Source organism: Sparus aurata, chromosome 14 (genome assembly GCF_900880675.1).
Source record: "Sparus aurata chromosome 14, fSpaAur1.1, whole genome shotgun sequence".
Classification (NCBI taxonomy): Eukaryota; Metazoa; Chordata; class Actinopteri; order Spariformes; family Sparidae; genus Sparus; species Sparus aurata.
Genome location: NC_044200.1, coordinates 16,026,215 through 16,051,858, shown reverse-complemented (window position 1 = coordinate 16,051,858; position 25,644 = coordinate 16,026,215). Strand labels below are relative to the sequence as shown.

The 25,644-nt window shown below is 41.1% G+C and overlaps 2 protein-coding genes across 4 annotated transcripts; both read left to right on the top strand.

Moving 5' to 3' along the window:
• Positions 1–925: 925 nt before the first annotated feature.
• On the top strand, positions 926–24,096 carry LOC115595890 (sodium- and chloride-dependent betaine transporter-like). Of its 2 annotated transcripts, XM_030440737.1 has the most exons (16): positions 926–1,060; positions 1,353–1,554; positions 2,998–3,132; positions 8,981–9,121; positions 9,296–9,416; positions 10,624–10,659; positions 11,370–11,499; positions 13,178–13,312; positions 16,741–16,844; positions 16,938–17,062; positions 17,638–17,750; positions 17,835–17,972; positions 18,242–18,344; positions 21,389–21,489; positions 22,506–22,652; positions 22,740–24,096. In XM_030440737.1, the coding sequence occupies exons 2-16, from the start codon at positions 1,365–1,367 to the stop codon at positions 22,905–22,907; spliced, it is 1,887 nt and encodes a 628-aa protein (XP_030296597.1). In that variant the 5' UTR covers positions 926–1,060; positions 1,353–1,364; the 3' UTR covers positions 22,908–24,096. The 2 variants fall into 2 exon arrangements, with proteins under 2 accessions (XP_030296597.1, XP_030296598.1); XM_030440738.1 differs by lacking the exons at positions 21,389–21,489; positions 22,506–22,652; positions 22,740–24,096 and adding an exon at positions 20,524–21,375.
• LOC115595892 (trichohyalin-like) lies at positions 4,328–6,663 on the top strand. 2 transcript variants are annotated; one of them, XM_030440742.1, is made up of 3 exons: positions 4,328–4,601; positions 4,764–6,147; positions 6,184–6,663. In XM_030440742.1, the coding sequence occupies exon 2, from the start codon at positions 4,782–4,784 to the stop codon at positions 6,135–6,137; it is 1,356 nt and encodes a 451-aa protein (XP_030296602.1). In that variant the 5' UTR covers positions 4,328–4,601; positions 4,764–4,781; the 3' UTR covers positions 6,138–6,147; positions 6,184–6,663. The 2 variants fall into 2 exon arrangements, with proteins under 2 accessions (XP_030296602.1, XP_030296601.1); XM_030440741.1 differs by having other exon boundaries at positions 4,764–6,663.
• Positions 24,097–25,644: the final 1,548 nt, after the last annotated feature.

Here is a 25,644-nt window from a genome sequence, read left to right as displayed (position 1 = left end):
TGGGGGTCACTGGAGCTGGAGAGCCCTGAGTTTGTCCTGGCAGGTGTCCCATAAAGTAAAAACACTGTATGTATATATGTAAAGATGTCTGCATTACAGATAGTTATGACATAAAAGATTTAGAATAATCCAGGTAGAAAGAGAGAGTGTTAGTAGACCTCACTGAAAGCTGGTTCAGGTTCAGGTTTGACATGTTCCAGCTTGCAAATGAAACAAGTTTTCCAGGTTATAGATATATCATCAGTCAACTACTGTTGAATATGCTTTTGTACGTAATGTAATCCTCTACCTCTCAGAGAGGAATGTCTTTCTCCTGTACTTTTCTACACACAGTGTTGTAAAAAGTATCCAAAAATCATCATCATACTACAGTAAAATTGAAATTGTCCTTACAAACAGTTCTTGAGTAAAAGTCTTATAAGTAGCAAAGTAATTACAGTATCTTTCTGGCAATAAATGTACATAACATACTCAGATTATAGTAATAATTTAATCAAAAGTCAAAATGAGCAGGTTAAAAAAAATCGGGATTATGACATAAAACATTTTTAATTATGAGATAAAAATCACAAGTAGGGGATAAACAAGCAAAAATGTTGAGAGTGAAGTCATAATTAAACGATTGAAGAAAAAAAAATCTGTGTATGAGATTTAAATCATTATGAGATTAAAAAAAGTCTGATAAAAGTCAATTGTGAAATACAAGTCAAAATAATGAGATTCAAAATCGTAATAATGACAAAAGAAATGTGAATGGTGAGCTAAAAGTTGTGATTGTGAAGTAAACAGTCAACATTTGTCTCATAATTTGGATTCTATATAAACCCATAATTATGACTTATATTATTTACTTAGAAATATAGAGCCTATATATTATAGTCCTACTTTAATGAGGTATTTAACAACGCTTTTTTCATGGGGACAGTCTGTGTGCGGGTGAGCGTGTGTGCGTGCGGTATCCTCCAGGACACACCCCTCCTTAGAATAAAGCTTTTCTGCAAACCCCGCTCAGTCAGTCGCGATACTTTCACTGTTGGAACAGACTCCAGGCTGCTCACGGGTGAGTTTTATGCGTTCAAATCCCCCTTCTTGTTTTTTTTAAGACGCTGCTTGCCTCATCATGTTTATGTTCAGGTTGGTTCAGTTAATCGATCAGTTATTTGAAGTAATTTGCATTTGGGCTTTTGGTTGTTTTGTCAGAGCCTCTTTCACTGTGCCCTGACTTTAATCTGCTCCAGAGGGAGCTATAAATATGAAGGCTGCCAAGTGAGATTTGCGATCGCTTCCTCTCTGTACCTGCACACGGAGGAGAGCTGACATGATCCGCATGTTTTTGTGTTTTTCTACAACAGACTTGAGAGATCATGACTGAAGAAGCGGCCAGAGGGGCTCCTGATGGAGACCCCAAGTCAGATAATGGGATTCCCGAGGAAGGGGGTCACCCGAGGAGGAAATGGGCCAACAAAATGGAGTTCTTATTCTCCGTGGCAGGACAGATAATTGGGTTTGCAAATATTTGGAGCTTCCCATTTCTGTGCTACGTGAACGGAGGAGGTGAGGGAGAGCAGTGTGGATGTATGGGGGATCCTTGCTGCAATATGTGCACAGAAACGTGTTTTTGGTTATGGGGATTAAATATTAAAATAAAAGAAATGTCATCAGTCAACGCCTGTTGAACATACTTTAGTACTTCTCTACCAAAATCATACTTAAGTATTAAAAAAATTAGTTAAAATTAGTCAATTAATAATTGAGTAAAAATAAATACACTTATACTTTGCTACACTACACTAAGTACTTATGTATCGAAAGTAAAGATAAAATAAACACTTTGAATAAGTTTATTATTATTATGACAGAACAAAAGTTTATATTATGAGATTAAAATTTTCAGTGTGGGATAAAAAAAACCCTAAAACATTATAAGATTAAAAATCACTATTCTGAGAATATAGTAAGAATTATGTGATATAAAGTCCAAATAACTACAATAAAAAAAATGTAATTATGAGATGGTTGTAGATAAAAGCTATGTAGCTGGATTAAAAAAAGGATAATTTCTATATTGCTCATATGTGCACAAACAAGTTTTCATTGTCTTAGTAGCATGAAATAGTTTGCAATCACTTTAAATTCCTTCATTACAAATGACTCCACTGAGTTTGTAACTGGTTATGAAACAATGTCAATTTAATTCTGATCCCTCCGACATAAACAATATAAAGAGACCACCAGTAAGATGGACTTGATTTCTGAATAGTTATTATAATTATTCTAAATTACTGTTACTGGGTCTTATTCCAGCTTATTCAGGTTGGATATATCATAAAATAAAATAAAAAATAAATCCTGAATGTCTTTAAACCCAGGAATAAGTCAGCTTGAAATAAGATCTGTGCTGAAGATCGTAAAATCAAAATTAAATTGTATTTAAAGCCGTTTATGTGTCTTAAAATTGTTAACAAGTGGCTAAATGAGACTACAGAAGTTGTCATCATACCGAACACGGGGACTCATCAACTGACGTGTCGGTCTTTACAGGCCAACCTTAGCTGCAAACCATTCTAACTCCAAATTTACATTTTGTAAATTGATCAATTTATAGCAACGTCTGAGCAGTATTTTTTTTATTAAAATAATTCAAATCCCAAAAGTTCTCTAAAAAAAAGCCTGAGGAAAGACGCAGCTCTGTCGTCCGGTGGTACGGCATCAAGTAAAAACTTTATTTCATCATCATATTACAGTTATCAATCTTACAGAACCACAAATAAGTACATTACCTCATTGATGTACATCCTGCAAACAGTTGCATTAAAAAAATATAAATAGCTTTATAATTATGAAGGCGGGGTATGGGTGCACATCCCACTCTTGTCCACAGGAGGCGCCAGAATCAAAATAATCAAAGTTCCTTGCAGCTGCTTTAATATGTATCTGCCAACATTTGCCCTCCGTCTCAACTGTGTGACTCTTCTTCATGTCTGTCAATATTTCCAGGTGCCTTCTTTATCCCGTACTTTATCCTCCTCTTCTTCTGTGGTATGCCCTTGTTTGTCCTGGAGACGGCGTTGGGCCAGTACACCAGCGAGGGCGGGGTGACCGCCTGGAGGAAGATTTGCCCCATGTTTGAGGGTGAGAACACAGCTCCGACCGACAGGCAGCTGCAGAATTGCACAAGAGTCAGTCAGTTGACGTGCGGGAAATGCATGTTTCTCATTGTTAGTGAAAAGACACAGCTGTTTGCACGCTCTTATATCATCCACTGAGGACACGTCCAGATCCCTTTAAACAGAGAGGCCACATCAACCTTTTTTAAGAGGCTTGTAGAGTTATTCTCTGAGTTGAAGAGCTAGTTTTAAAATATGGTGCAGCACTTTTTTTACCACCTCTACAGAAAGTTTAGCTGCCTTGTGCATCTGCTTATCTCTTGGCGTTGCTGTAAAACAAAGATGTGGTTTGCACTAATCCATCACTTCTCATGGTGGGATTTTATATTTCCTTTACAGCGCTTAAAGTACTAGCTGGAAGCGCAACATTTTCAGTAAAGTATTTCTCCTTTTTTCTTCTCCCTCTGAAAAATGACATAAATGAGCATCTCCATAGGACACAAAACTACAAACTACAAAAACTACAAGGAGCTATATTAAATGTCCGACACCATTTGATCCACAATAACTTGAATTCAATAATCTGGGCTTTGATCCAGTGTGAATTGGATATTTAGCATGTCAAGTGAATGTTAAAGGAGACTAATACTGCTCATTTCATGCTTCATAATTTCATTTTGGATTACTACCAAAATAAGAAAACCCATCAGTTTTCTCATACTGTCCAGTGCGGCTCTGTATTTCCTCCCCCTGTCTGAGATGCTCTGTTTCAAAAATGGTTGTGGTTTTCACAGTAAAAAAAAAAATCTAACTTTTTCCTACTCTGATTTTATGTTTTGTGTGATTTTAGGTCCAATGTGTTGATACAGTATGTCAAAATTAATAAATAACTATACAGTCACACAGGTGAGGTTGTGCTGAAAAAAATGACACCAAACAAGGCAAGGTAAATTGTTTTTAAGGTGAAATATAATGGTAAAATCAAAAGTATCAATTACACCCTGGACCCCAGAGGATTAAGTGTTGTCAGTCAAAAAAAAACAACTTAAAAAATATCTTAACACACCAAGAAATACACGCACACACGTGTGCGCGCGCGCACACACACACACACACACACACACACACACACACACAGTTTGAATGATGCTTCAGAATGAAAGCAACCTCGAGAATTCTGCTTGTGGAACACCAGAGAGTTTAGGGGAGGTCTGAGTTCACAGCTTCACATACGTGTTATAGACCTCAGTCGAGAAACATTGTCCAGCCGATTTTCTATAGACCAGATCTGATATTCACAGCTTCACAGCCGTGTCTTGGACCACAGTCGAGGAGAATCATCCAGACGATCTTTAGAGAGCACAGCCAGTATTAACATCTTAAACACGTGTTTTGGACCACAGTTGAGGAGGATCAGCCTGCTGATTTTCTACAAACGACAGTCTACGACAGATATCCACACTTTTGAAGACTTCAGGGCCATTTCAACTTTGTGTAAGTACACTTTAAATATTTTAATTAACTTGATTAATTAGTTCAAAGTCTTGTTTTTAGTCTTTTGTGATAAAACAATTGTTAAGTTAACTGAAGATGAGAAAACACTAGTTTGTTTAATCCACTAAATTCCTGCTAATTCCCCTTCCTTTGTGTTTACAGTCTACCACGATCACCGAAATGCATCGCCAGAACAAAAGGAGAAACAACCCAAAGAAGATGGAGCAGGTGGTTCACGCTGCTCCACAAGCTCATCCCGTATCTCACCAGGGCGAGGGCCCTCAGGTCAGCTCTGACTCTGAGCGTCCTTGTCGACCCTGGAGGGAAGAGAAAATGGCTATGAGCTACACCATCCACAACCTCAAGTATAAGCTTGAAAGACTTGAGGGTCTTATGGATCTCAGGGAGAAAGGGTTCAAGGCCGAGTACAAAAACAAGTATGAGATCATCGCATCTCACGAGGCCACGATCTCAAACCTGAAGAGGGATCTCCAGTTCCAGGTGGCGCAGGTGGAGAGCCTCAAGCACCGGAGCAATCAGGAGAAGGACGACATGGCAGCGAGACTGGAGGCAGAAAAACAAAAGCTGTCCGAGCAAAACAATCAGATGCTCCAGCTAGACCTCGACAAACAGAAGAGTGTTCTACTCCAGATCGACCTGCAGATGAAGCAGTTGGAGGAGTTGGAGCAGGAGTTCCAGCAGAAAGAAGACGTAATCCTTCATCTCAGGAAGGAGAAGATGGGTCTCTCTAACAAGCTGACGGAGGCCACAGACCAGCTGACAAACAGCAAAGCTGAATTTCTCCAGAGCGACCAGGCTTGGCAGACAAGATATGAGGCTCTGCAGGAGAAGTTCAGCAAGCTGGAGGTCAAAGAACAGACCTGGAAGACGAGTGTTGAACAGGTGGAGGAACAAAAGAAAGAGCTGGAGGAGCTCTCCATGAAACTGAAGGCGAGCGAGAAAGAGACGGCGGAATGTCTGCTGCAAAACAACAAGGACTGGGAGGCAAAATACGACGCTTTGGAGGAGAAGTTCAGACAGCAGCTAGAGAAAGAACACAGCAGGGAGGAGAAAATAACACAGGTGGAGGAAACAACCGAGGAGCAGGAGGAGAATGTACAAATCCTGGAGGTAAGAGTAAGCCAGGTGGACGTGGAGAAGACAGAACCAGAGGACATCTGCTTCAGTACAGAGGAGGAAACTGAGGTGAAAGAGCAAAGTACAACAGATAAGAAGATGAGGAAGAAAGAAAAGAAAGCAATGAAGAAGAAGCAAAAACAAGAAATGGAAGACCTGAAAAGGAAACAACAAGAAGAGCACAAGGACCTGAAAGGCAAACAGAAGCTGGAAAAGCTTCAGGAGAAGGAAATAAACAAGAAAGAAGCACAGATGAAGGCGGAGCTCCAAAAGAGAGCAAAGGAGGAGAAAAAGGAAAGGAAAAGAAAGGAGAAGGAAAGAAAGAACCGCGGAGATAAATGTGACAGCGACGCGAAGATGGAGCGGGCGGCTGGTTGTTCTATAGAATGCCAACAGTAGCTCCATCATCCCCTCCTTCACCTCTCCACCGTTGCTCCACCTTCCTCCCTCCTTCACCTCTCCACCGTTGCTCCACCTTCCTCCCTCCTTCACCTCTCCACCATTTCTCCATCTTCCCCTCCTTCACCTCTCCACTGCTTCTCCATCTTCCTCACTCCTTCACCTCTCCCCCTCGAACCTCATCCTCACCACCTCTCTTCCCACCTTTCTCCATCTCTCTCCCTCCATCTGACTCACCCCATCTTACAAAAACTGAGAACATTTCTTGGCAATCAGTCGACAGTGGCTCCACAATCAGCCTCTAACAGAAGGGTTTTCGCCTGGTGCTCAGGTTTTTCCTAATGAAATCAATATTTCATTGAAAAAACACTGCTGAATTTCTGTCCACTGTCTCAACATGACTTGACTTGCCCAAAAAAACTGACTTGAGACACCACCCAAATGTCTCAAGTCAAATTGTGGGTTTTCCCCTGGTGCTCAGGTTCCCACAACCAATTAAAATTCGAAATAAAAAATGTTAAATTTGGATTCTGTCACATTCTCATTCTTTTCAAAGGTGCCACACCCTTTGGTGAAGTAAAATGTCAAAAACAATAAACTTACCCTGTGTTATAGAGGCGCTGCAAGTTCATTTGTGGCTCATTTAAAACTCACTTACAAAAAAACACACTTTTTAGAAGTGTAATGAAATATTACTTACGGTGTTGTAGAATAAGTGGATTTATTTTCAAAACACTAAAATTGAGCAAGGCTAGGCAGCTATTTGTGATTTTTCTCTGAAGTGCTACGTTGCACGTAAATGACGTCACCCTTTCCGTCACGAATGCGCCGGAAACGGTCGTAACAGGCGAGAAAATAACAATACACCCATCGTAATAGAATAAAAATCACGCTAACGTTTACTTTTAACTGATTTTGATGAATTGTTTTATTATTCAATGATTTATATTCATTTAAGGTCTAATACTGACATTCAATGAGACATGAAAGTGAACAAAGTCTAAAAGTTAAAAAAACTGCAAACGACAGTGAGTCTGCTTGCTTCTCTTTCAGCCATGAATTGCTAAATTCCATGACAGACTAAGACACTTGTTTCATTCTACGCAATAACCTTTCATGGTAACAAATGTGAAGTTGTCCATATTTTGTTTGATCAATATCAGCAGAGACATGCAACAGTGAGGATGAGTATCAGATGCCATAAACTGAACCATTAAGGGTCTGCTTGTTTACAAGGTTTAGAAGGCCAGAAACTCAGGGAACCAACTTTTTTTGGCCTTGTGCATCGACACACTCTCACATACTGAAAATAACCTGCTCATGTCCCCAATTTTGAGACTGATGTCTTTGGCGTCTCTGACCGAACATCAAAACTGTTATTCTTTTCACATTCTGTTGATATTCTTAGTTATTTTGAAGTGAAACTCTCCCATACTGCACCTTTACACTTACTTTGGTGATACTTTTTTTGGTTTTTTTTGCATTTTTTTTAAAGACTACAACTTTGTCTACAGTATAAGACACACTAAACATGTGTAATCAAAACATTGGATTTTGTCATGTGTAAACGCATCTTGGCAGTTTCCACAGCAACGATTGTGCATCCACTTCTAACAGATAAACAGCTGTGAGTCATTTAATAAGTGGAAGGGAACGTTTTATTTCTGGCGGTCAGTTAAACAACAGTGAGAATATAAGGCCAGTGTGTCCACTGTATGCATTATGCGCTGAAAATCCAGCAGGCGCGCCGCCGCCGCAAAAAAAACAAAACATGATTTTTGTAGGCTTAATATCACGGGCGAATGGCTGCAACAGGCGACTCATTGAACCGGGGTGAAGTTAGTTTTAGGTTGGACATTCGACGGATATTCACTTGGGTCCAGCCGCGACTTTACTGAGGTTCGCCCAGTGTCAGGAGCAGGAGGAAGGTTGGCTCACCTCCCAGAGCCTCACACTGAACCACTGGAAACTGATTTAGGGATCATCATTAAATTACTTAGCATAAATATATTAAGTAAGAGATAATGCCTGACGAGGTGTCCATGAACAGGAGTTAATGGACGATGCGGAGGCCTAAGAACTGTCCGACGCGCAGCGGAGGACAGTTGCCTCCGCGAAGTCCATTAACTCCTGTTTATGGACACCTCGAAGGGCATTATCCCGCTTATACCATGGTCACTTGCCAAAGAAAAGAAATTCGGACCATTAATTTACATTTTCATGCGTTTTACAATCAAAATATAAAGTTTTTTACAAGCCATAACTTAGTTTCCCTGGTAACGCCCGAGGGTTTGACTAATACCTGGAACAATTTACTGTTTTTATTGTACTTTAGTGCTTCCTCTATTTTATATGAATATTAATATGCAGAAATTATGATTTTTTTCTTCGGTGTCATGTGGCCATCTGACTTCTGACACAGGTTCTGTTTCCATAAAAAATATATAACAATAAAGAAAACAATGGTAAAAAAGTTCTCTAATGCTCAAGAGGAAGCAACATATTTTCAAGCAGCAACGTCAACTTCTAAACTATTTTGTCTCATGTCTTAGATTCTGATTGTGAAATTCTGAAAAATAAAAATATTATTTTTCACAATTTTTTTCTGGGGCGGGATCATGTCCCTGGGGCCCCCCCCTAGTGTTGCTAGGTTACCGACTCAGAGCACCGCTGCTATAGAAACAAATCTAGGCGAAACACTGATAAGGCTGATATGTTCGTATAAGTCAGTGTTGCTGATGCTGTTTGTTGGTTGCTCTTAGCTGTTACTGTTGCGTAACACAGGAAGAGGACAGCCGTTAGAAACTTTCACTCACTGTGTGAAAACTCATTGTTCCCTGCAGGGCTGGGGATGGCGTCCCAAGTGCTTGTGATGTATCTGAACATCTACTACATCGTGATTTTGGCGTGGACTATCTTCTACTTGTTCAGCAGTATCAAAAGCCCGCTGCCCTGGACCACATGTGAAAACTGGTGGAACACTGGTGAGACCTGCTTTGTGTTGAATTGCTGCTGGCTTGTTCGTGCACATCTGTGTTTGATTAGCATTGTGCTTACAGGATTTCTCGTAGATTGAAGAGGAGGCACAAGAGGACTTGACATTTTAGAGATGCAACATCCAACTCTTCTTCTTCTCTCTCTTTTCCTCAACCTCTTAGAGCAATGTTTCAGTACATTTAGCGTCGCTGCTGACCCCCATCTTACTCAGCCTGACGCAGACTGGTCGTTCCTTCACAACATCACCACCACATCCGACTTCCCTGACAACTTCAGTTACGCGTAAGTTACTATCGAGCCAGGTCAGCTATAACAACTTGTCATTTTGTGACACACTGAATGCGCAGCAGGAATCCCTAATATGACTGATAAGAAGTCTGAGTTAGTCTTGGCTCATGCAGATAAAGCAACATCGGGAAACACCCGTGCTTTTATGTGTTCAGAGCAGCAGGTTCTGACATGTGCTGCTCTTATAAAAAAACAATCACAATTGATTGCTGCCGTGGGACGAGCTGACGATGAAAAGAACTACTATAAATCTGAATGACTAATTGGGCGTTAATAGCTGAATAATGGCTGAAAACAAATGTCATATGGTTGAAGAACACCATGAGAAAGTAGACAATTCTGAAAAAAAAAGCTTATTTGCTTTGAGTCAGATGAGAAGTTTCATACCACTCTGACACGGTAATGAAGCTCTAGCCGGCAGGGAAAGCAGACCGCCAATCACAGGCTTTATACTAACAGTCTATATCTGGTAAGTCAGACTAGTTAGTAGCTATCTAGCTGTTTATAAGCCCCCAGGATGAGCACTAGGCTTTGAAGCCCTGCATAATAACTCATTTCACAATCACAATTTGATCCATTTGATCTGAAAACCAGGGGTGACCCTAGAAATACGTCATGGGTGTAGTGGCCACTGACAATCGTGGAATGGCCAATAAGGATTTGTATTTCTTGTTTTTTTCTTATTTCTTCTCTTCTTTTACAGTAAATAAATCGTTTCTTATGTAAGTCTTGTGTCGTGGGGGCGCCACAAAATCATTTTTTGTGTTTAATCCAGGTTGTCAAACTTTTTTTCTGGCCTCATCCGGTAAAGTCAATAAACCAGAACCTCTCATCTTTGACTTTTCTCCATCAGAGAGCACCGTACAGTTGAATTTTCAACCATAAAATGTTGCCATTAGCTGGTGTATCATTGTCAGATTTCTCCCAACAATCAATGTCGCTGTCTGCTTCAAAAGTCCAGCATCAGTTGGGCTTTAATGTACTGGGACTGTTTCCTCCACCAGATCTACCTTTTGGTATCGATCCTCTCATCTGACTCTCAGCAAGAAAGTAGATAAACGTATTTAAGTGATAATCATCAGTAAAAAAACTGTGACAGTAACATCCCTTTAAACATTTCTGATAAGTTACCTGTGTGATATTGTTTAGAAAATCAAACCTTTACTGAAAAGAGCTTGTCTGTGTATTTTTTTTATTCCAGTCTTGACCACAAGTTACCGGAGAACGAGTTCTATACGTGAGAACCACACACACACTCACACACACTTACCTTCTTAAAAAAAAAGTTTTTGACAGCTATGTTGTCCTCCCCAATGTGCTCATCCTTGGGTGGAGCAGGATTTGGAAAAAAACTCTTGATGCAACTCCAAGATGACTTAAAAGTGATCTTGTACTCTCGGGGGTTGCCGAGTGAACGTGATGTTACTTGTGCCAACAAAAGGTGAACGGAGGCCACCCGAACACGGCACGATAAATGAGCCGGTTACATTCCTCGGGAGCCACGGTTGACTAATCACACCACCCAACTCCACCGCCAACTTTGACTGGAAGCATTTTGCCTCCTAATGTTTTTGCTCATGTTTAGATAATTGGGTCAGGGTTCGGTGTAACAGATATTGAGAAGCGGCTCAGCTACATAAGCTGCATAATGAGAACAATGTGTTCTCTTATCCCAGCAGCTTTTATTACATAAACTGAAGCCGAAGTCCAAAATCAACTAAAACCGATTTAAACATCTGTATTCTATGACGCAGATGTTTGCTGTATTCATTTCCACCCTCGTGCACACACAAAAAGGAGATGACACATTTAAAGTGGGCTGTGTTTATTTGCGGTGGGAGAACGCTTCCAAAAGAAGAAACAGAATGCGATTGTACGCTTTTGCACATCTGTTCAGCCATTGTTCTGTGTTTATATACAGTACGTATCTGATCTTTTCCCCCACAGTAACCGTGTGTTAGGAATGTCAGGGGACATGTACCTGACTAATGTACACTGGGACGTGGCTCTGTGTCTCCTGATCGCCTGGATTATGTGTTACTTCTGCGTCTGGAAGGGAATCAGATCCACAGGAAAGGCCAGTACTCCTATAGGATACATATACAGTACTATCGCCTATATATTGGGTTGCATTCCTTTAATGCAGTGGTTTCCAATCAGGACAGAAAAAAGCTTGGAATGTAATTTTAATTCATGTTAAGGGTACGCACGCTATTCCAAATTGTCTGGAAGCTGCCTCAGTTAAAGTGGAAACAGTTTTCCTCATCAGGACAACACCTGAGTTTATTCATTCATTTAGTCTGTAATGGAGATGTGAACGCAGACAGAGATGGTGCCTGGCTGCTTCATTTTGTCCACGGTAGCAGACGGAATGGCAATAGCAATCTCGTGTCATTATTCAAAAGCTCTTACGTTGTGCAATCAACATTTACTTCATAATGACAATTTAAAGCAAATAACTTGTCTATAAGCTACATTCACATGGTGGCCATTTTTTGATGATGGGATGATGTTATGCTGCTGTGTTCAAGGGTTCAGGTTGTACAAACATTGGGAATTTGACAAACTGTTATAAATTCACCACTTTGCCAAATGATCAGCAATTAAAAAAGAAGATTGATAGTGAAAATCACGAAAACACGTTTTTTATAACCTATTAGCTAACATTAGCTTTCAGCCACTTCCCGGCTAACATTACTGTTTGATTACATGCATTTTGTTTCACATACAGGCTTAAATAAATGTTTCCAAGATGTGCGTTGAAGTTTTAGAGTTAATTTACAGCTGTTCTTTCAACACTGCCTACCACTAACACTAGTGTTAGTGGTAGGGTGGTTGGAGAGCACGGATCGCCGTGGAGAGTCCGGTCAGGGCTCTGGTGGGTCTCAATAACCAGGCCGTGGAGTGCAGAGAGAGTTCTTTATTTTCTAGTAACATTGTTGGCTCTTACACGGACTTTGTTGTGTGTGTGTGGTTTCTAGGATATACACAGAACAAACAGGGTGAAAATCACACTACTGTTAACATTTTCATACAGCAAAAAGGGTAATAACCAATAGCAACTTAAAGGTTTACCACATTAACACACTGCTTATTACTTAACTCAAGGTAATTGCAATACACAAGGTAATTATTATTAATATCAAACTGAGATCTACTTACAGGACAAATGGACGCACACATCCCTCTTAAACTGAAAAAACTAGACCTGGAACACCAAAAAAACCGACTGAAAACGGCCAGAAACAACTTTTAGTGACCTTTTAGTCCTCTCTCCTTTTTTGCAGCTAGCAAACTAGTCCAAACTGGTTCCTGTTGCTATGCAGAACAGCAACAGTGCGCCCTCTAGTGGTCAATGATGAGCCACTCTCTTCTCAGCTCCTGGTGACAGACAGCCTTTTCAACAAACACCATCAACACTTACATTAGCTAGCTGTTAGTTGTTGTTGAACAGAACCTAAAAGGCAATCAAATATGTTATTTTACCTTGAAATATGGCCCAATGGCCCTCTGGATTTTCATTAGCCACAGTCTTTTCAGTGGCTGATTAGTCAGGAAGCGGTGAAATTACTGATTTTCTACGTTTATACAACTTGAGACCCAGAAGACAGCGGAACGCCATTGAACTCCCCACCCTAACTGTGATGTCAGAGGAAAATGGCTGCTGTGTGAAAACGGTCACATTTTCTTTTATGTTTTTTATTTTGATTTATGGTCATTCACTTATCTATTTGTATGCATTCACCTGTGTTTAGGCGGTGTACTTCACTGTCACGTTCCCCTACCTGTTGCTGGTCATCCTCTTCTTCCGTGGAGTGACCCTTCCAGGAGCCTGGGAAGGACTGAAGTATTACCTCTTGCCTGACGTGGCAATGCTCGCACGGCCACGAGTAAGAACTGCAGCGAAATACAACATGACAAACACAATGCACAGCACTCCAAAGAAAACACGCAGGAAGAGTCTTTAAACCTTGAGCACTGGCCTAAAAAAACCAACCCAGGCATCGTTTGACTCTTTATTTCACAATACTTCTCTCTTCCTGCAAGAATCCTCTGTCTTTTAACAGGATGAATCTAGTGTCCTGTTACTCTCATCCCCCCCTTCCTCCCTCCTTCCCTCTCTCTTTGCCTTCACTCCTGTTTCCGGTCCCAGGACAGAGTCTTAACAAGAAAAGCAAACCCAGATCCCTTTTTTTTTCCACTGAGAAGCCTGTCAAAGAAAACGTTTCCCCTTGAGTACACAGTAACATCTTCACACATGAGTAAAAACAGCGCGCTCCATTGGGAATTTCTCACACATTTTGGGGATATATTTACCTCATAAAAAGTTGGTATGATCTGCTTTAAACTGAAACTGAATTCATTGTAGACCGTGTGTATATGCCTGTTATTAACTGTAATTTCTAAACTGTATAGAGAGTCAAACAGAGGGTGAACTCTGGATGCTCTCGCACAATGACCGCTTCTGTTTCTGCCAACAAGTACAACTTAAGAAAAGGGCTCCTTCTTGATCCTCACCCCTCTCCCCTCTCCCTCCTCTGGCTTCTCCCTCATTCTCTCTGTCTTTCCCTTGAAAGGTCACAGCATGACTCTCAGCTCCGGGGTATAAATGTGATCACTGGTCTGTTAATTCTTGAGACTTGTTGTGTGAAGGACTTCCAAAACACAAGGCGGTCAGGCGCTTCTCAGGACGCCTAGGGGACCGTCCAGTGAGGGCCTGCTCCTGTTGGTTTGGTGCTCCTGTGCTCCTTGAGGCTGCTTGAAGCTTGAGTTACCAGGACCGATACGCTTCTTCACTGCCGATCAGCTAGGTTGCCGTGTTGCTCCCCTTAGATGCTTTAGCTATGTACGCAAGCTTAACAACAAGAAACATGGTGACGCCTGTAGCTAAATACTGCAGTGTTGGTATCAAGATGATGACAGAAGGACTACGGTACGCGATAGAAGGATATATTCATGATGTTTAGGCAAATCATAAGTGTGTTTCGGGACAGTGTTGATGTTCAGATGATGGTGAGGTCGACCAAACAGCGCATTCCACTCTTTACATCAGACAAAATTTAGCTTGAGTTGACTAAAAGTATTTATTTCTGAAGATAAAGCTAGTCCTGTTTCCTTTTCAAGAGTTTCCCCTGTCCTGTCAAGTTTACAACGGAAGCTTTTAGATTTGCTGCTTCAACATGACATTGCTGTGCACATAGTAACATTTGATATAACTGATAGCGGCTGCTCTGATAAGTAATCCAGAGTGCACACATGCTTTGTGAAGCCACCTGTGCAGACGCATCTCACTGTCTGAATAATGCACCCTTTGAATAACAGGAAAAATGCTGCGCTGTGACTTTAGACCAGGTCTCTGCTGGTCTAGGGCAACAGTTGCTTTCTGCTGCCTTAAGATAGCAACGCACCATCAATGTACCTGACAACACCTCATTTTAGATCAACATGCCCTACGGTGCAAGTACATTTGCTTCTTACACAACGTGGGTACTGGGCGTGAAAATGACAACTACGTAAGACAGAAACTAGCAGTGACATTACTTCTCAAAGAACGCCTTCAGTTCATATTAAACATAATACATGTTGGGACACGTGCAAGCAAACTGACAGTATCACACGGAGAAGGTATTCATGGCTCCACAGTCGCAGTTTGTCTGCCACATTTAAGAAAGGGCCCTTGATGTCAGCTTCACTCTTGCACAGCTACCTTCCCCTTTCCTCCCGTGGTGTCTCCAGATGGAGCGAGTGCAACGGACCGGTCTTTCAGTTCCCCTTTGACTGCCGGCTGGTTGGGTAGCATCAGCATAACGCGGCCTTTGCCCTCTCCCAACACTTGTCATTTGGAGGGAGTCACATCCTCTTCTTCTGTGGGACGTACGCACGTGTTTGTTTGGACATTCTTGATCAGATTAGTTGTGTTCCCTGTCTTCGTCAGATTGTCTGGAATCCTGTGTTCCTTTCTCATACACCATGCAACTCAACTACAGTATCTAAGTAACTTTTTTCCTGTTTGAAGGCAAAATGTGGCTTCACCCTGTAAGAACCCCCAAAAAAAGAAGGCTTCTCGTATATCAGCTCACGCCAGCTCTGAACCGTTGCTGGAATCTTACAGTGTAACCATGAAAAACAACAGAAGACGAAAAACCGTGAGAGAATTATCCGGAGTAATGTCGAAAGCAGGTGAAAGCAGTTATGGGTCAGAGAGCGGAGTTATGCAATGCCAGATGCTATTAAATGCAGATCTGTTTCTAATGAGTCCTGCTTTGGCATGCAAGTGTCTGCATTCCCTTGAACCACAAAAGGAAATCTTAATCAAGCTCTGGTCTGCATCTGGGGTTTTGAATGTGTCTCCCATTGTCCTCGTGTCAGTGTGCATGTGTGTAAATCTGTATCCAGAGCAGCCGAGAGGACTTTTACTACAGCGCATGCTTCTAACGACACAACTGCTTCATCTTGGTCCACTTTGAAATGAGAAGATCCTTTGAGATGGACTTCACCACCATTTCTGACCCTGAGGCTGGGGATCAGTCTGACATACCATGGGGCCAGAGTAGGGGCCTGTACATCCCCCTTGGAGCCTTGCCAGCTCTATCTTTTAGTGGGGGGCGAGGCTCACAGCACTGTGGTGGCGCTAATGTTAACCAGATGCTGTCAGAACGAAGGCCGGCTGACAGACATTCCTGTAAACAAAGCCGCCTACACCCATAAACCTGAATTCACACAAATACACAAAGGGCGCACGATCACTAACATGTTGCTAAAGCAGTGACACGGAAAGAACCGAAGGACGCACGCTTGTATAATGCACATTTCAACGCACTTTTATTAAGATCATATCATTATTGACGCTGGCATAAAGCACAGCCGTGTGTTATTGTGCACTTAGGCTAATTGTTTCAACCTGATGAAAGATTTTTTTACTACTTTGTACCAAAAGACAATGATGGAAAGTGTACTGTGGGTTGTGTAACAATGTCGGCTTTGAGGGACATCAAATCAAACCCAGTGGTGCTAGGGTGGGCAGACATCTCTATGGATTTTATGTCCAAAACTCTGCAACTCAACACTCAACATAGCAGTCGGCCACTAAACAATACTTTGATTTCGGGGTGAACTAGCCCTTCAAGTCCCCTCTTAAGTCTTCTTCACCATGTGTCAGGGAGTGCTGACCTCTCTGGGAAGCCCTCCTCTTGAGAGTTTCCCCTGTAAGGTCAAGTTTATAACTGATTTAGAATTTTTGATTATACTATCATTTCGGGTTGAACGGTCCCTTTAACTTCCCTTTCATACCCTGTCAATCTCTCGCCCCGTGCTGTAGATATGGTGTGATGCAGCGTCTCATGTGATCCACTCCTACGCCCTGAGTCTAGGAGTGCTGACCTCTCTGGGAAGCTACAACAAATACAACAACGACTGCTACAGGTCAGCGTCCTGACGCACAGACGCGTCGCTGTCAGTACATCATCACATTTACCGTTTTTTACATTCATGTGTTCCGTTTGTGGTCTGTTGTAGGGATTGCTTGGCGCTATGCGCTCTGAACAGTGCCACCAGTGTCTTTGCTGGTGTGGTTGTGTTCTCTTTTCTGGGATTCATGGTTCAATTATACGACATCCCCATAGAAGAGTTTGCTTCAGGCGGTGAGTTAATTTCCCCTTTTTCCTCACCTGCATCCTTCATTTGACTGCTCTCATTGTTTATTTATTAAATGTCAGTCCTGAAACGTCTCAGAACAGCTGCTGTGTTTATTTTTTGTGCAAATCAGGAAGATGAAAAATAAGGGGACATCTTTAAATTCATCACTTTTTATCTCCAACCAATGATCCAAAAGCCCCAAATATATTCAGTTCAGCATTCATGTGGCAATTAATTAACCTAAAAGCAAAACAATCAGCTATTAAGTGATTAACTGATAGTCGTTGCAGCTTTGATGCACAGTGGCTTTCAATTCTTGCGGTGGTGACAACAACCAACCACCTCCACAAGATGGCATGTTAGGTTCACATACAGTTGAAAGATTTTCACACAAAAGTCTCTTTTCTGTAGTCAGTGACATGTTTTCAATTTATGTTTTTAAACATTATTGTTTTGTCTTTGTTTCTTTTCCTAGTTCACTTCTCAACCCTGTTCTGAAAAGTTGTATGAAAGGACTTTAAATCCTGGTCTTGAAGATTGTTCCACACTAACATGTGATGAACTCATGTGCACTGTACAGGGGTTGGAATGGCCTTTATAAGCTTTCCAAAAATCCTGTCGTCGATGCCCGTCTCATCCTTCTGGGCTGTGGTCTTCTTCCTCATGATCCTTTTCCTTGGGCTGGACACTCAGGTATTGTACGTCACCATATAAAGTGTTACAGTGTCATGACGTATTTTACGAATAAGCTAAGCGTTTTTTGCTCTGTACTCACAGTTTGTGTTTGTGGAGAGCCTGGCCACGTCCATCACCGACATGTTCCCACATCACCTGAGGAGGCCGCATGCGCGAGAGCTGCTGGTCCTGGTCATTGCTGTGGTTTGTTTCCTGCTGGGGCTGCCACTCCTGACTGACGTAAGCAGCCGAAAGACTAAGTTATAAATTCTGTATAAGTATATTAATATAGCTTACTATGCACATAAGTTATTTAAGTGTTTATATTCACAATGTAGGCCTATGTCAAATACGGGGAATGTCACCGTCCGTAACAGGAAGTTGCTGTATTGGGAAGGATATTGTTTAGGAAGTCAAAAAGAAAAACACAGCTTAACCTCTTTCTGACAGACAATCTCTTCCTGCCTGCCGTGACTTTTTTCCCTGAATGTTATCTGCTCGTGTTTCAGGGAGGGATAGTCCTCTTTCATATGGTTGACGCATACGGGCTCAGTAGAATCACACTTTTCATCATTGCCTGTTTGGAGACCATTGTCATCGCCTGGGTGTACGGTAAGTCACACCATTAGGACTACGTGATGCTTTTTATTATGCACTTTAAATAGCTGAAGCCCTTTTTTTTGTGTTTACATATACAAGCTTTGCTATCTACACAATATAAACCTCATCAGCAATGCACAGCAGTCACACCACTAAAAGGGACCTTATTATATATCTTGAGCTCATGAAATCATGACATAATCTAATCTGTAAGAAACCAGCGTTGGAAATAAACTATGATATTCACACACGCTTTTATTTTATCCTGAGTTACAATAAAATAGCTCTACTCACAATAACAAAAGAGGACAATTTTGATGAGCTTAAAGAGATAACAGGATTCTGTGGACATTTATTTCTCACTCCGTTTGCACTTTCGTTGTTCAATAAATCTTTTTCAAGTCCTTCAGAACTTTTAAATTTTTTTATTTTTTTTACCTCAAACAGTAAAACAAACAACTCAATGTGTTATGATTGGGGGTCGGCTCATCTTAACGACTATTGAACCTCAATAAATAATTTGTTGCCTAAACCTAACCAACTATTTAATTCCCAAAAGCTAATTATGTATTTTAGTTCCCAAAACCTTGCTCAATATTTTTGCTTGGCTTATCCTAACCAAGTGATTTAGTTCCCTAAACCTCACCAAGTGTTTTAGTATCCTAACATAAACTTTCTATTCCCTAAACGTAACCAAATATTATTGTTGCCTAAACCCAGCCACATATTTTAGTTCCCTAATCCAAACCAAGTATTTTTGTTCCCTAAATATAAACAGATATTTTCACTAGCAAGGACCGCACCGTCAACGAGTTGCGTTTAAGGATTTATTAGTGACAAAGGAAAACGAAGTGTTGAAGATCTTGGTTCTTTTGAGTTCTTCGAGTGCGTTGTGGGGATTCTTGTAGAGAATCCGCCGCCGCTCCTGGGCAGTGACGGACCCCCTCATGGACCTACGAAGGAGAGAAGAGAAAGAAGAAACAGGCAGAGAGAAATGGGGTAGGGGGGAGGGGCGCAGAATAAGAGAGCGAAGCAGAGGAGAGGGTCAGGTGGTTATTTATAGAAATGCGGAAGTTGGCGCTGTTGAGGTGTGGTCCTGCTCCTGAAACTTCGCCAATTAAGCTTCAATTATCGAAACAAAACAAAACAAAACACAAAAAAAAACCCCAGAAAGAATAGGTGAACTTTGTACATAAGAATATGAATATGAACCCCAATCTCCTGAGTGGGAGTCCTTTACCTATAACTCCTTCAGCCACAACAGCTTGCTCCAGATGTTGACTTTGTCAAACAGATACATTTCTGCTGTGAAAACAGAAATCTGAAACAGGCCTTTTTTGCCTCACTCAAACACAAACACAGGATAATGAGGGCTTCTTGCTCCTTTTGCATTCCCATTTTCTTCTCTTGTTGTTCTGTTCCTGGCATGGTCTGTGTTCTGATGCTATTCCTCTCCCTCTCCCTTGTTTATACAGTTTGTATATGTATACAGAATTGTTTTTAATCCTTCAGATGTGTCGGGATTTGTCCTTTGCATGTACCACAAATGTTAATCTACCATTTTCTTCTGCCATAAATTTAGATAAATCCTCTGAGCTCCCAGCACTTCCCACACCTTCATTATCAGCAGTATTACAGGCTAAATTACAACATGTGGGTGGAGAGTTCCTGTGTTCTCATATTTGTCTTAAACATCTCAACTCTCAGAGCATCTGTATCCACGTATTAAACTTGGTATTCCATTTTGGCTCACTGAAAAGCTCATTTGTATTTCCAAAAAGCACTTGCTCTATAGATCCAGGGTCCAGCTCAATATCTCCTGCTGCAAACGGATGCAAAGTGAGATAAGGATCAGTTTTCTGCAGCTGCTTCCTCTCCACAGTTTGAGTTGTTTGGCCATTAGTTGGACATGTCTTCCTCTTCGGAGTCAGTCCTATGTTATGTGTGGAAAAACCTCCTGAACCAAAATTGAAATAAGGGCTGTTCACTTTCCTCCTCCACGTAAATCTAGTTCGTTTCAGGGTTGATTACTGTGTCATTTACGTAGCCGTGTCTGCTACCACGATTTATCCCGTTATTGGCCATTTGCAGAAATCAATCTGTGGATGTTGCTTCATCAGGCAGGTCGTGCACTTGACCAATCTCATAATGGTTTCCTCCTATTTTTTAATGTCTCTCCTCCTTTCTATAGTTCTCTTCTCCTCCTCTTTTTGGCAGCTCAAGGTGAGCAACTTTCTCATCTCCATCTCCATCCTCCTCTTCCTCTTCGTTTGCCTCCTTACCTCAACTTTTCCTCCTCCTTGAGATTCAACTGTAGTTTGGTTTCCCTGGACACATGCTCACTTGTTCATTCACTGTGCATTCAAACGACAGTTACATTCAGATTTTGCGCAACTAAGATAAAACCAAAATGAGATCTTGAAGTGTGTTACCAATACTCTATTTCTAAAAACATACATTTATTAGATAACTTTGATGTGATGCTGTGACAGTGCTGTGCTCATTCTCTGTTTACGTTGGCCACAAAAAAACATACGGGTAGGGTCGGAAAATAAGATCTCGTCTTGGCTTAAAATATCTGGTTTGGTCGCCACAAACACATCTGGAGAATTCCCCAAGGTCTCCTTAAAATTATCAAGTCGATTGGGATTGTACTTATGGCATGGGAAAAACTTTTGATATTTGAAAAAGAAATATATATATTAAAAGTCTTTTCTGGCAAGTGACTGTGGTTTTAACGGAATATTACACTTTGTGGTGTCCAATCAGCAATCAATAGACTAAACTAACCATAGCTATTAGACAAATGTAGTCAAGTATAAAGTGAACGTAGTGGAGTAGAGGTTTAAAGCTGAAATACAAATTATAATGGTTGAAATAATCAACAACATAAACAACATTAGTCTGTATTTTGATTACGCTGGATGTCACAGAGTCGAGGCATCGCCATCTCATTGTGTCCTCAGTCAAGAGCCCCATGTGTTTGAGAGTGTGTTCCCTTTAAAACCTGTCAATTCCCTTAGATTGATCGACTCCTCCCTTCTGTGACTTTGCAGGTGCGGACCGTTTCTGTGACAACATTGAGGACATGATCGGGTACCGACCGTTCCCCGTGCTGAAGTACTGCTGGCTGTTCATCACGCCGCTCATCTGTGGAGTGAGATACCCGCACGTGCATCACATCTCTTCATTCATCTACTTGGCTCTCTGCTCAAACGTCTATTTCCTCTCATGTTTCCATTTGTATTCATTATTTTCCAACCTTTTTCTGCCCACCATCACTCCTTATCTCTGCCCCTTCCTGTTCCCTCCTCTCCTGGCCTTTCATCTCTGACATATTTTCCACATGGGTAATTATGCTTAATCTCACGTATTGGAGAAAAGAGGAGAGACTGCTGCCTTAACCTGAAAGATGTGCACTCATTTAAAAAACAAGGTGTTGCTTATAATCATGAACCCACAGAGAATTATCCCCCAACTGTCATTTCCTTCGGCTCTAATTGAGTGGTTTTTTTTTCTTGTTATGATGAACCTGTTGTGCTCACAGCCAAAACGCAGACGTGTTTGAAGAAAGGGAAATACCTTGAAGCTAAAGAGCCAGTTATTTACCTTTGTTGGTGGAGACCAAAACAGAGTGAAAAGATGAGAAAACACTAAACTCAAATTCGCCAGGTGGCTTTTTTGTCTGCTGTATGTGTAAATAAGGAGCTAGATGTTCACAATAACGGCATAAGTTGACAATATGATGCATTTGCAGCTTGTTGTGCTCCCTCCAAGTGGTTAATAATCAATTAATTAAAAACTCCACTGGTGCCACACATTAAAGTGTGTTCACAGGTCTTGTGGAGTACTACTGCATAAAAAAAAGTAGTGTAAAGGCCTTTGTGGCTCCAGAGAAAGCTGAATGTAATCTGATAAATTGCCCCCAGGAATGTCATTCAGTGGCTCAAGTTGCATTGTGGGTAATGTAGGTGCTAGTTTTATATTCATTAGTGTGAACACATGTAAATGTTTAAAACCGGTGGCATTACCCTTTAAAAGTGGAAAAACACTGGCGCTGTCCTCCAATAAACACCACCAATAAAAGTAAAATAATACATGATATACAAAAATAATTTTATCTACTTAAAGACAATAATAATCTCTCTAACTTTATCATGTTCTGTCTCCTAGCTCTTGTTGCTGTACAGCCTGACAGAAAAAATATACTTAAACGTGTATGGTTATGAACCTGGTGAGTCGTGGATCATACTGGGCCGTCTGCTCATCATCACTCCTCTGTTGTGCATCCCAGTTTATATTTTGATTGCCGTGTGGCGGGTGAGTGAATTCAAAAGTTGAATCAGTCATTTTCAGATCTTATTTATATCTTTTTGTGACACTTTGCAATTCTCTTCTCACAACAAGGATGTCAATAACATGACCACACCGTCCAGCGCTCTGCGTCAGGCCCGACCACACAAGCCGATTCTCACGCTGTGTAAATGTGTCATCTTCAAGGCGCAGGGGCTGCCGAGCCGGAGCGTGGACAACAGAAATGAGAAGATGATGATGGAGGAGCACGGTGGAGTTTGATGGTCAATGATGACACCTACACAGACCTGCAGCACATTATTGTGCACAAATGGTTGAATTGTACAAGTCTGTACAACTTTTTTAATATCAAAATGCAAACTTGTATAAATCTTTACACATTTTCATGAGTATTCATGGAAATCCTGTTAAGGGTTTTGTTGTTGGTATATAAATCTTTACCTTATTTTTGCTTGTTTGAAAAATGAATAATGAAGTGAAAGTCACACACACAATGTACACTTATAATCCTTTATACTGTAATTGCCTTAAGAAAGTACCCCACAGATTTAGTATTGCCATATTATGGCTGAATTTACAATAGGTAATTCAAAAAAAGGTATCAATCATCATCATTGTTTCTTGCATTCTTCTTTACGCACAGTGCAGTTAGGTTGGAATTTCAGGTGCCTAATGCTAACAGCTAATGTAGCCTTGAGCTGCTAGCTTCAAGACACTGACAAAGATGTATGACGTGTCTCCACTTCCTCCCCGATCATGAGTAGGGTCGAATCAAACATGAGCAGGGCTCAGCTGAAAATCATGAAGTTTTTACCCTCTTTTATAACATCAGTTACCAACTGATGAGAAACAACTTATGAGAAAACCGAGCGCCTGAGCATAGGTCAATTTGCTAAAACCACTTAAAATTACAGAAAACATATCTGACATGTACTTAAGACTTTTTTAGTTTGGCACATGACCTATTTGATAACATGATGGGGGGCAAGATGTATGACCAATACAGCAGCTAGCCACCAGGGGTTGATCAAGATGTTTTGGCCTATATACACCGCATGTCACTGACCAGCCTCTGGCTACAGAGATCTGGTGAGCTCACCTCTCAACTCCACACCTCTTGATTTTTTTTGTTTTCAATCCCGCAGTCAGGCCCAACAGTCGCTGCCTCAAGTGACATCGATTTAGGCGATTTATCAGACCTCGCACAGCTCCCGTCTGGAGCCTGAGGGGCTTCACGCATATATTAACAGATCCAGTTGAATTTTGAAATACCTATAAATGGATTATCATGTTTAAAAAAAAGTGAATTTCAGCTTTAGTACATTATCAGGGTCAAAATTGTTACATCCTCCAGAATGATGTTGATCTTGATCAAAGAACATTTTAACATGCATTGCTGAATGTGTTATTTGCCTGTTATTGTGCTATTAAATGTTTTTGTACTACCCAATTTATTCTGAAAATTATTGACTGATCCTATAATTGTTGTAGCTCTAACTGATACATCTCTATTCAAACCAAACAGGAGTGGATTTTGTTTGGGGTTCAGTTCATCCTGTCTCTGTGCAAGCTATGGTGCTACACTTTCTAAATTAGATACATTAGAATATCAGTATGCTAAACATCCCAGTGCAGTGTGTCTCTTCTGAAACTGTCCGTATCGATTACTCGCCAACAGAGGACAAACATTCAATACAATGATCAGCTTGTCAGTTCAGTGAGCCAGTCTCATGGTTCCCCGTTTTATAACATGACAACAAGAAGTATTCCACAGGTCTGTGTTCCTGCCTCCTGAAAAGCAACCATACACTGTTGTGTATCTGTGATGTCACAGGACATGTGAGTGTGATTGGTGAACATGAACTTGCACCATCATAATGCCAAGTTCAGTCATCTGTGTAATCCGAGCTGGCATTCAATTAACAGGCAGTTCCGCCCAATCGCCTCCACCCTCTCCTCGCTTCCCGACCTCCTCCACTCAACCCCACATGACACAAATTGACCCTCGGTCCTAAAAATCGGTTGAAAGATCAAAAATCCCACCATTGGGTCAGGTGTGTCTTCAAACTCACATTTTTAATATGAAGATGTCAGAGGTCCACTGGCTGTTGACCAAAAACAGTGGCAGCAATACAAAAGGTCGTTACACCATTTCATACATTGACGATTCTTGGCTTAAATGAAAAGCTGCAGGTTGCTTGAGGGGGAATATATAACTATGTTCTCACACGTGGTGGAGCGCTTCCAGCCTTCATAATTAGAGCATCTACCCATCAGCCTTTACGTAACCGGCCACTAACCATCCGTACAACATAAAGTCACTGTAATGGAAAACCCCAAACCATTCAGTACCAGACATTTACAAACACAGAAAGCAACAAGGTGAACAAAATAAGACCAGTGGGCTGCTATCAGATGTGATGAAGTTCATTTAAAAATCACTGGGTTCAAAATTGACCCACTTTGCGTCAATGTTGGCCACGCAATTGTGTGTTACCCAGAACCACTAGGGCTGTTTGTTTGATTTGATTGGATACATCAAGCTCAAGCTTCACCTTAAAATTCTCACAAATATATTTTTACATCGACATTGTTATTTTAGAAGAGCTAGACCACATTATGATCAAGAACTTAAAAGGTGCAATATGTAAGAATTGGCCTTTTTGTTGTAGTCATACTCTACCCATCTCACCAGAGAGACTACTATCTGTGGCTAACTGTAACTGCCATTAGCCAGTTAGCTGAGTTAGCCGTGCAGCTAGCGGCCCGGACTGGGAGCTCCAAGAACTGGGGGAGTGTTGGTCTTTACACTGCTTGTTCAGGAGCTTTGGACTGTGACAGGCCAGGAATAGCTGGTTAGCACGCTAACTTCAGTAAATATCTTTGCAATATCGAAACTGTCATTTCTTCACATTATTTTTATAACTGTAGTTAATTATTGGATATTGTCAACTACAATTCTTACATATTGTACCTTTAACTCTCCCACAGCCAGCTT

Excerpts from the sequence above, each read along its gene's own strand:
- LOC115595890 (XM_030440737.1), top strand. The coding sequence starts at position 1,365 with ATGACTGAAGAAGCGGCCAGAGGGGCTCCTGATGGAGACCCCAAGTCA. Across the intron at positions 11,500-13,177 it reads GAATCAGATCCACAGGAAAG|GCGGTGTACTTCACTGTCAC; the intron begins GCCAGTACTCCT and ends ACCTGTGTTTAG. Across the intron at positions 17,063-17,637 it reads AGAAGAGTTTGCTTCAGGCG|GGGTTGGAATGGCCTTTATA; the intron begins GTGAGTTAATTT and ends TGCACTGTACAG.
- LOC115595892 (XM_030440742.1), top strand. The coding sequence starts at position 4,782 with ATGCATCGCCAGAACAAAAGGAGAAACAACCCAAAGAAGATGGAGCAG.